Source organism: Thalassophryne amazonica, chromosome 11 (assembly GCF_902500255.1).
Source record: "Thalassophryne amazonica chromosome 11, fThaAma1.1, whole genome shotgun sequence".
Taxonomy (NCBI): domain Eukaryota; kingdom Metazoa; phylum Chordata; class Actinopteri; order Batrachoidiformes; family Batrachoididae; genus Thalassophryne; species Thalassophryne amazonica.
The window spans coordinates 37,946,178-37,957,329 of NC_047113.1; the positions used below are offsets into that span (position 1 = coordinate 37,946,178).

At 43.5% G+C, this 11,152-nt stretch overlaps 1 protein-coding gene across 1 annotated transcript; it reads left to right on the top strand.

Annotated features, from left to right (window-relative positions):
* Positions 1-663: 663 nt before the first annotated feature.
* On the top strand, positions 664-4,986 carry egr1 (early growth response 1). Its single transcript, XM_034181230.1, has 2 exons — positions 664-1,394; positions 2,356-4,986. The coding sequence occupies exons 1-2, from the start codon at positions 1,184-1,186 to the stop codon at positions 3,687-3,689; spliced, it is 1,545 nt and encodes a 514-aa protein (XP_034037121.1). The 5' UTR covers positions 664-1,183; the 3' UTR covers positions 3,690-4,986.
* The last annotated feature ends 6,166 nt before the right edge of the window (positions 4,987-11,152 follow it).

Sequence of the window (11,152 nt, forward strand, 5' to 3'; positions counted from 1 at the left end):
CACACACACACACACACACACACACACACACACACACACACACACACACACACACGTGAGGTTTACTTCTAATGTAGTTCGTTCAAGGTTTCCAAGTTTTCTCAAAATATGATTTTTGAAATCAGTTTCATTGCTGTTCAGAAATGAAATCTTTCATTAATTTTCTCACTGAGCACAAAAGAAAAAAAAAGAAAGAAAGAAAGAAAAGGGGGGGAAAAGTCTTCAGCACTGTCGCCCAAATGAAAGTTAATCATTTTGCCTGTTGCATGCAGCCCTTTGGTTCAAATCTTGAGCTGTAAAACAGATCTGACACTGGTGTTCCTGTGCGCGCTGGACGTGATTTGCGCTCCAGCCTCTCATTCACTGCCAAACTGTAATCAGCTGCCTCAGGAAGCTCCAAATAAGGACAGGGAAATGGAACCCCACCGGAATAGGTCCTTATGTAGTCACGACCTTATAAGGCACGGCGGCGCCAGGCTTTCCGGCAGCGGTGCAGCCTCCTGCACAGATGGGAAATCCGAAACAAACGTGTCTGCTCACACCGAGAACGCAAGAAAACGCGCCGCCGTCGCACCGAGCCGTTGTGCTGAGAACACGCATCGATTGGGGACGGAAGAAATTCGCCGTGGGCTTTGCAGTTTAACACCCAGAGCTTCATATCAAGTCCGCGCTCTCTGCTTCCCCTCCAGCCAGCGTCATGAGTCCTCCACTGCAGTGCCTAAATATGGGCTTCCTCCACTCCATATATGGACATCTACGTCACGGCAAGAGTGTATAAAAGGAGCGGGGAAACCTCTCGGCTCAGATATAGTCCTGACAGCCCACAAGAGCAGAACTGATCATCATATAGCACTCCCAAACTCACACCTCACCCCTAACGTGAAAAGTCACTTCAAAACAACACTCGGATAAAAGCCATTTCAAACTGTTTTTTTTTAATCCACAACTAATGATTCTTTTTTCATGAGAGCGTTTTTTCACGCCTTGCAAAGACAAGTGGATCTGTACTCGTCTGTGGCGGCAAAGGAAAACAACGGGACGAGCCGGAGCCGGAGAAGGAGCGTGACGGAGAAACGCGTCCTCGGCATCAGTGCGCAGCGCTCCCTGAGCCGGAGAGAAGCGCTTCCCTCCCACCTGACGCACAGCCTCCCTGCGCTCCTCTCAGATTCAGCACCGGCGGAGGATGGCTGCAGCCAAGACCGAGATGATCCTCCCAGCCCTGCAGATCTCCGAGCCGCTGAGCTTCCCTCACTCCCCCATGGATAACTACCCAAAGCTGGAGGAGGTGATGATGCTCACCTCTGCAGGGACCCCCTTCCTCACCGCCTCCGCACCCGAAGGTGCAGGTTTTGGCTCTGGAGAGCCAGGGGAGCAGTACGACCACCTCGCAGGAGGTAAGATCGGAAGAATTGCTTGTTACTGATATATACGTGTATGTGATTGGGTTTTAATGAATAGAGCTGACAGAAAATTTTCAGCTGCAAGAATATATTCAGTTTCAAATATAAATCTGGCATGTAAAAAAAAAAAAAACAAAAAAACAGCATTCAAAATTCGTATGTCATTTCCAACCGTTTGAATAACAGTTTTAACATAAATGAATAAACTTTTTGAGATGCAGCCAAACTGGTTCCTCTGAATTTGAAACAAAATGGATTTACTAATGATGAAAACCAGATTAGGCATGTATTTAAAACACATATTGCATAAATAAGGTTCTTACATGCATCACATTAAGACTGTTACAATGTTAAAACTGAGTCAGCCAAATTAATTTAATAATTTCAGTGCAATTACAAATCTTATATATATAGTGCTAATTTCTTATTTTATTTATTTATTTTTGCAAGGAACTTAAACAAAACAATTTGCTTTTAATATCAATTTATTGATTGGTCTAAATGCCTGCTGAGTCTCTGAGGACTCAAACAGTGCTCAGTCACTGCATGCTCATACACACTCCTACAGCTCAATTCAAATTGCATTCCTAAAACCAGCTGAACTGCAGTTTCGGTAATCAATTGCCTCAGGCTACGTGATGGGCTGCAAGAATGTGTGCATTTGTGTATGTGTGTGTGTGTGTGTGTATGCAAGACAGGAAGAATGAAAGAAAGATAGAGAGTGAGAGTAGGGGAATTTGCATGTATGCAGTCGTTTAGCTTGCACAGCAGCTTTTGTTGAGGTTTGAAGAGGCAGTTTCAGAGGGTTAAGAAGCTTATTTAGAGGGGTTTGTGAGTGTACACACCAAAAGGATGTGCCACAGTGAGGTCCAGCACACTGGCAGGACTCCCCCTCTTCCTCCCTCTGATATCAACAGTTTGATTTATGTTTCCTCTGTGTGTTTGCTCCCTGCAGATACTTTACCTGATATCCCCTTCAACTGCGAGAAGCCGGTGACGGACCAGACCTACGCCACCCAGAGGTTGCCCCCCATCTCCTACACTGGCCGCTTCACCTTGGAGCCTGCCACCACCTGCAGTAACAGCCTCTGGGCGGAGCCTCTCTTGGGTTTGTTCAGTGGCCTGGTGGGCAACACTGCCCAGAGTTCCACCTCTTCTTCTGCTGCTTTGCAGACCACTTCGTCCTCCTCTTCATCTGTTCCATCATCATCCTCCTCTTCCACATCTTCTACAGCCTCTTCTTCCCAAAGCTCCAGCCTAAGTTCAACCATTCACCACAGCGAACCCAACCCCATCTACTCAGCTGCTCCGACCTACTCCAGCCCAAACTCTGACATCTTCCCAGACCAGGGCCAGGTTTTTTCCAGCTCAACTGGAACATCGTTGCAGTACCCTCCTCCTGCCTACCCCAGTGGTAAAGCTTGCAGCACAAGTTTCCCTGTTCCCATGATTCCTGACTACCTTTTCCCTCAGCAGCAGGGTGAGATCAGCCTGGTGCCCCCAGATCAAAAACCCTTTCAGAGTCAGTCAAGCCAGCCCTCCCTCACTCCTCTGTCCACCATCAAGGCCTTTGCCACCCAGACTGGTTCCCAGGACCTAAAGAGTGTCTACCAGTCCCAGCTGATAAAGCCTAGCCGCATGCGTAAGTACCCCACTCGGCCAAGTAAGACGCCGCCGCATGAGAGGCCCTACGCTTGCCCCGTGGAGACGTGCGATCGTCGCTTCTCACGTTCAGATGAACTGACGCGACACATCCGCATTCACACGGGCCAGAAACCCTTCCAGTGCCGCATCTGTATGCGCAACTTCAGTCGCAGTGATCACCTGACAACGCACATCCGCACCCACACTGGCGAAAAGCCCTTCGCCTGTGAGATCTGCGGCCGCAAGTTTGCCCGCAGCGACGAGAGGAAGCGGCACACAAAGATCCACCTACGGCAGAAGGACAAGAAAGCAGAGAAAGCAGGGGCCGTGGTGGTAACCGCAGCGTCGGTGTCAGCTCCGTCACCTGCCTCCAGTTACCCCTCTCCCATCACCTCCTACCCATCTCCAGTTTCTTCTTACCCCTCTCCAGTCACCTCCTGCTACTCCTCTCCTGTCCACACTTCTTATCCTTCACCATCTGTCGCCACCACCTACCCATCAGCGTCGATGTCCAGCACATTTCCATCTCAGGTGGCCTCCTCCTTCCCCTCCTCAGTCGCCTCCAGCATCTACAGCTCACCCGTCCCCACCCCGCTATCAGACATGCACACCACTCTCTCCCCGAGGACAATTGAGATCTGTTAAGAAAGAGCAAAGAGAGGAAAAAAAAACTTTTCCTTCCCACCTTTCCTAGTTCTTTGAGGGAAAAGAAATCAGCATCAAAAGACTTTGTTTTCCCCTCCAAAAAGCACTTTTCTGTCTGCTCCCTGTGCAGCGTTAGTTGAATTTTGAGATTTACCTGACAGAGAGGAAAAAGACACATGCCAAGGACTGGGCAAAGACAATAAAAGATGAAAAGGGATTTTTTTTTTTTTTTTATTCTATCTCTGTAAACAAATACAGCACTTCACATACTTAAGGGACTCAAAAGATAGAGCGAAACAGACAATGACAGGTTTCTACTGTTAGGTACACGAAAAGCAAGAGACAAACTGATAGAAGATTGGCAGCGGTTGTGGTGCTAAGGCACGTTTGCCCTCGTAGGCACGCATATACAGTACAAGAGACATTGAATGATATACATAAGCTATCATATATGTATATTGTATGTGTGCCATGTTTTGTTTTTAATCATACTTTGGTACCATTGATGTGAAAATTTCTTTGCATATTTGCATTGTATCATTTGAAGTGAGCAGGGCCATATTTTATACATACGTTCTCTATTATGTAGTGATGATGCTGTGATATGTTTTGATATCGTTTGGAAAAAAAAAGCACATAAGTATTCAAGCATGAGTAAGAGTGATGTTACTTTCTGTTTGTAAATATCATCCACTGGTACTATCTCTTTCTCGCTTTCTCACATGTGACATAGTGCCCGGTTATATGAAAATTTAGGGAAAAGAAAAATATGTCATTTAAAAGGGGATTTTTTTATTTTTTTTTTTACAAAACAAGACAAATGCTCCCGATATCTGGTGCCTTTTGTGAAGCCTTGCTGATGTTGTGACTCGGCTGTGCGCAAGAGAGGATGCACTGCATCTCGCCTTAAGGGTTGAGGGAATATTTTTTGTTACGGAATGTAATTCATGCTCAGAGGAAAGAAAAGGGACGAGGTATGATGGCACCGCTTCATTTCATTAGAATGTAAGCAAAAAAGGAGAAGAATTATAAAGTATATTTTTGTAAAACCTACGTGTAAATATCCACATCTTCAAGAGCTGGAATGTTGAAGTTACCTACTGAGTAGGCATGGGATTTTTTGTATGTTCTATACATGCAGTTCATTATTTTGTGGTTATCTTTATTTTGTATTTGTGTTTGTTAAAACAAGTGACTGTTTCTGGCTTCTAAAACACATTGAATGCGCTTAACTGCCAATGGGATATTTGGTGTACAAGATATCCTCCCAGAACTTAAATATAAATAAAAATCTAAATATATGCACGTTTTATTTTTTTATTGATGAGTGTGCTTTCACATTGGTGCTTTGAATCTTCATTACATCTGCATGTGCAACCATTCATGTTGTCAACAATAAGGTACATCACCCAGATTGCAGGAAAATCCTGTTATCGTTTTACAGTGGATCCGAAAAGTATTTACAGCGCTTCACTTAGTCCGCATTTTATGTTACAGCTTTACTCCAAAATGGATGAAATTCATTTTTCCCCTCAAAATTTTACACACAATATCACATAATAACAATGTGAAAAAAGTTTTGAAGCTCAAAATTGAGCTCAGATGCATCCTGTCTCCACTGATCATTGTTTGAGATGTTTCTACAGTTTAATTAGAGTCAACCTGGGGTAAATTCAGTTGATTGTACATGATTTGGAAAGACACACACCTGTCTACATGTAAGGTCCCACAGTTGACAGTGCATGTCAGAACACAAACCAAAGATGAAGTCAAAAAAATTGTCTGTAGACCTCTGAGACAGAATTCTCATGAGGCACAAATCTGGGGAAGGGTACAGAAACATTTCTGCTGCTTTGAAGATCCCAATGAGCACAGTGGCCTTCATCATAAGTAAATGGAACAAGTTCAGATCCACCAGGACCCTTCCTAGAGCTGGCCAGCCGTCTAAACTGAGCAAGAAGGGCCTTAGTCAGGGATGTGACCAAGAACCCAATGGTCACTTTGTCAGAGCTCCAGCATTCCTATGTGAAGAGAGGGGAACCTTCCAGAAGGACAACCATCTCTGTAGCAATCCACCAATCAGGCCTGTATGGTAGAGTGGCCAGATGGAAGCCACTCCTTAGTAAGAGGCACAAATTCTCTGGTCTGATGAGATAAAGATTGATCTCTTTGGTGTGAATGTCAGGTGTCATGTTTGGAGGAAACCAGGCACCATCCCGGCAGTAAAGCATGGTGGTGGCAGCATCATGCTGTGGGGATGTTTTTCAGCAGCAGGAACTGGGAGACTAGTCAGGACTGAGGGAAAGATGAATGCAGCAATGTACAGAGACATCCTGGATGAAAACCTGCTCCAGAGCGCTCTTGACCTCAGACTGGGGTTCATCTTTCAGGAGGACAATGAACTTAAGCACACAGCCAAGATATCAAGGAAGGAGAAGGAGAGTGAGGAAAGAAGTGGTACAGTCAGTTTTTGAGAACTGTCTACTCCACACAGATTTATCATTGAGTGCCATACTGTTTGTATTTCTTCATAACTGATGTAAATCAAGTTCAAGACATATTCAGTGACTTGGAAATGTTCATGTATCCATCCCCTGACTTGCCAGACGAAAACTGTCAAACAAACTGATTATTTACAGGTATTATACCAAAGGGGCTGATTACTTATGCAACCCATCATCTTGGCTTTTATATTTTTAATTCATTTATATGAAGCTGTAGCGATTTAGTTTCAGTTTGATTCTGAGGAAGATCATTTTAGAAATTTTTATATTGAAAAGCCTGATTTACTTTTTGAAATGCCATAAACAAATTAAAATGTGTGAAATACCAAGGGGCTGAATACTTTTGCAAACCATTGTATGTTAATTATCCACAACCTATTAGTGCGTCTATTGCACAAGTCACAGAGAGACACTTTTTAATTTGAGGAACATCTGCACAGTTAATTTCTAGAAACTCTCAGTCTCAATTGCTGTTCTCCGATTTAACCCCGATAACACTAATGCACGACTCCCATGCATTTAAACGCCAAAGATGAGAAATTCATATCTATATCAATCATGTTCTTGAAGATAAGAGATGAGGCTTATCTCCATTTCATTTTAGATTTTTTTATCCTTATTGTCAGCTGCACAGACATCCAGCAAATTCGATCTTATAAGAAAACAAGCAGAAAACATTTTTTTACCCTCTTTTATTCTGTGTTATAGAAAGGCACTGTTTAGAAATGAAGGTATTTTAAAACAACTATTTATGGCACACAGAGCTTAGACACACACACATGGGGTTATTTTCACAGGGTATCGGTGAAATCCATCACATGATAATTACCTTCTTTCCCACAAACCAAGTCGGCAAAATGCTGTCATGTCACAGTCGACGAGCAGTTATGCACAATTGGGTAACATGTGTAGGTTAAGCTGAATTGCTGCAATGGTGCAACTGAACAAACTGGCCCTGAAGGTTGAACTGTTGTTTCTTTGGTTTTCATGCGTGAATATAATAACAGCTCCTTTGCACCCTCATTATTTATCTGCGACGGCTCCTAAGGCAAGGAATTGTTGCTACATATTTGAGTATAAAAAGAAAACATCTTGCTTTTTTTTGCCAATTCAGGCAAGATCCCTCACACATTTTTCTCACAGTTTTAGAGCAATTTTGCGTTGTGAATCCTACTAACTAATATACTTGCAAATGCAAACATAGCTAAAATAGAAAATAGGAAAACAAGTGGAAGAAAGTGATGAAGGGAAAGAAAAATAATTAAGATAATTGGACTCCTAGTCCCAGATTGACTTTCTAAATTGGGCCTGATGAGTTTTGTGCATTTAAATTGTTGTGTGCACATGCACACAACAATATATACATCCAGGCGGTTGTAATGGTCTAAACTAAAGCCACTGCTAATGACGCCTTGTCTGTGTGCTGCAGCGGCAATGTGTGTGCAACTAAGTGAAATTTGCTGTTTCAGCATCACACATATCTGGACACTACTCTTCTCTAATCTGGTGACAGCGTGCACGTATGTGCGTGTGTGCCTGAGCACACGTTAAGCATTGTCAAATGATGCAGCAGCCGACAAGCAAACACAAGCAATGAATCATGTTATTTGCCCCCACCCCCTTTTCCCCCCCTCGGATGAACTCTGCGTTTTGAAATAATTTACAAGAAATAATCAATACACAGAAATCCTGCATCAAGTCACCGCAAACAGGGGACGATCAAACAACAAATCACAGACTTTTTACAGCATTATTTTAATTCCAGGCTTCAAATCAAATTCACCAACTACAGCATTAAAACTTTTTCATCCTGCTGTGCTTTCAGGAAACTACTTTTCTTTCTGTATAAAATCCACAAACTGCACCACTCGGAGGTATCGGAATACCGAGTGATGGTGGATCCAAGCTTGTCACAGTGGTGAATGAGAAGATGCAGGAGTCACTTAAAAAATCCTATCTTGTAAATTTGTAGAAGACCATCTTTGAAAATGACATTATTTTTTCCCAGCCCCTAAAAGTTCTACCCCCCCCCCCCCCCCCCCCAAAAAAAACAGACATTAGGTCAACATCCCTCGAATTGCCAACAGCAGCGTGTCCTCTTGTTCTAACTTTGTTGCTGCGTTTTCAAAGCTCACGCGTTGGGCCCGTTCTGTCTAGAGAGGTGGAAAAGGAGAGAGGAGACAGAGGATTTGGAAGTGCACTTGTGTTGTGGCTTCTCCTCTGTTCTTACCCACAACGGAGCCACCTCACGCCCCACCGGGCTTTTATTTCAAGAGCTCTGCCTTTGTTCAAAAATGTATTTGTTCTTTTATTCTTTTTGGAAAATGTGTAAAATAATAATAATAAAAAAGGATGAATGGTAAAAAGAACTGTGCCTTTTTTTCCCTCAGCATTTTTAACCAATCCCACTACCTCTCTCTCTCTCTCTCTCTCTCTCTCTCTCTCTCTCTCTCTCTCTCTCTCTCTCTCTCTCTCTCTCTCTCTCTCTCTGGTAGTGCATATTTAGGTAGCAATGCTAATGATCCCCCCCCTTCTTACCCAGTATTCTGATGCAAGGTCTGTCTGCACTTTCCCTTTCATCCACATACAAATGTGCTCTTATTGCCTCTTCGCCCTCAGGCTTTTTAAGATGCCTTTTTGAAATATGCTGTTTGATAAGCACATCATTGGCTAAGTCCCCGCAGTGATTAGAGCGCGCTTTAATGTGAGCAACTTCGAGAGTGAGCGAGGGGGCTCCGCCGGGCCGGCAGCTATCTGTTCCCCTTTGCCCTTAACCCTGGACATCTCCGGAACCCGAAGCACAGCTTAGCATACGGCTGCCCATCGCCGTCCTTCATTCGAGATTAAGTGCAAGAATCGTCTTAGTAGAGATGCCGCGCTGCACGCTGGAATGTTCCTGTACTTTATCACAGGGACATGACAGGAGGACTGCTCTCTAATGTATTTTAAATATGCTTCACTGATGTCATGTTCAGAGCCTCGCTCTGCCTCACTGGGGTGGCTTTTATAGCTTACCAATAGGGAATGTTGAGATGGATTTCAGGTGTTCTACCCCTTGTTCCTGACACCTGTTGATCCTTTTAAAATGCACAGATTACAAGCGCAGGATCTTCAGACCACTCAGGGTTATATTTCAGCTGGATTGCAACAATTCACACATACAGAGTTAAGGAAGTGTAAATTGATGCTGTGAAATAAGAAGGATGTCAGTACCCTGTGACCTTTTCGGCTTGTCAACACACCGCAAATGAATTGAAGAGTTATCACGCTGGTACACTTTTTCAAGGTTTAAGTTAAAGCACGTGAATCTTTCATGTATGTTCGCTTCACATGTTCAAAACACATGAAGTCTAACAACAGCTCCACTCGCATAGATCTGTGATATGACAGCTTTACAGGATAAAAGACACTTTTGATACGGCTCTTCCACAGTCTACAGGTGTCCTGGCAACTTTATCGCTTCTTAATAAGCCGAGCTTGTTTGAAGTGCACGGCTTTGAACACACAACAAAACAGTGCATGCTTAAGTACCTCAAAATGTGACACCTCTTCAACTCAGCATCAAGTACACTACATCTTTGCAAAAGGCACCTGGATGGCTCTGAAATGCAAACACTCCCTCATAAGTCTTTATGTGTCAAGGCTAGTAAGTGGGCTTGAGTTGTTTTCTTCTCTGTCTGTGAGTGTAACTATTGTACATGCTCCCTCAACAGGGTTTATCAGTAAATAAATGCAGTAATGCATCTCAGTGTTCTGCAGCAGATGGCTTCCTACAGGACATCAACAGGTTCTGCAGGAAAATTCACATAAAAACAAACTATTAGTCACACTGCAGATGGACTGTCACAGAACGGTGATCTGTTCAGGGTGGACCTGCATTTCTTACCCAGTATGTCTGGAAGAGGCTTCAGCGCCTTCTGACCCTGCAGGTATAGAGAATCTTCACTTGACAGCATCAATCCCATGATCCCTTGCGTGGCTGCCACTGTTGTTGTGCAACATCTTTGCTTATAGCTTTTGAGAAAGTAGAACATGTCATAAAGTTTCTGCAGTTACTGCTTACGTAAATTGGAAAAATGGAATCAACAGGGCTTTCCATAGATAAAATAGTTATACCCAAACAGGACCAGAACCTCAGGAATTCTCAGATCAACGAAAAAAATATATCAAATCAAATCAATTTTATTTATATAGCGCCCCAAGGCAATTTATATTGTAAGGCAAGGCCATACAATAATTACGGAAAAAACCCCAACGGTCAAAACGACCCCCTGTGAGCAAACACTTGGCGACAGTGGGAAGGAAAAACTCCCTTTTAACAGGAAGAAACCTCCAGCAGAACCAGGCTCAGGGAGGGGCAGTCTTCTGCTGGGACTGGTTGGGGCTGAGGGAGAGAACCAGGAAAAAGACATGCTGTGGAGGGGAGCAGAGATCAATCACTAATGATTAAATGCAGAGTGGTGCATACAGAGCAAAAACAGAAAGAAACACTCAGTGCATCATGGGAACCCCCCAGCAGTCTAAGTCTATAGCAGCATAACTAAGGGATGGTTCAGGGTCACCTGATCCAGCCCTAACTATAAGCTTTAGCAAAAAGGAAAGTTTTAAGCCTAATCTTAAAAGTAGAGAGGGTGTCTGTCTCCCTGATCTGAATTGGGAGCTGGTTCCACAGGAGAGGAGCCTGAAAGCTGAAGGCTCTGCCTCCCATTCTACTCTTACAAACCCTAGGAACTACAAGTAAGCCTGCAGTCTGAGAGCGAAGCGCTCTATTGGGGTGATATGGTACTATGAGGTCCCTAAGATAAGATGGGACCTGATTATTCAAAACCTTATAAGTAAGAAGAAGAATTTTAAATTCTATTCTAGAATTAACAGGAATTAACAAGCACAGAGATGAGTCCACTGTCTGAGGCCATAAGAAGATCATTTGTAACCTTCACTAATGCTGTTTCTGTACTA

What these genes read in the sequence shown, in the direction of transcription:
- egr1 (XM_034181230.1), top strand. Translation starts at nt 1,184, where the DNA reads ATGGCTGCAGCCAAGACCGAGATGATCCTCCCAGCCCTGCAGATCTCC. An exon ending in GTACGACCACCTCGCAGGAG is followed by an intron (nt 1,395 to 2,355) that starts GTAAGATCGGAA and finishes TGCTCCCTGCAG; the next exon opens with ATACTTTACCTGATATCCCC.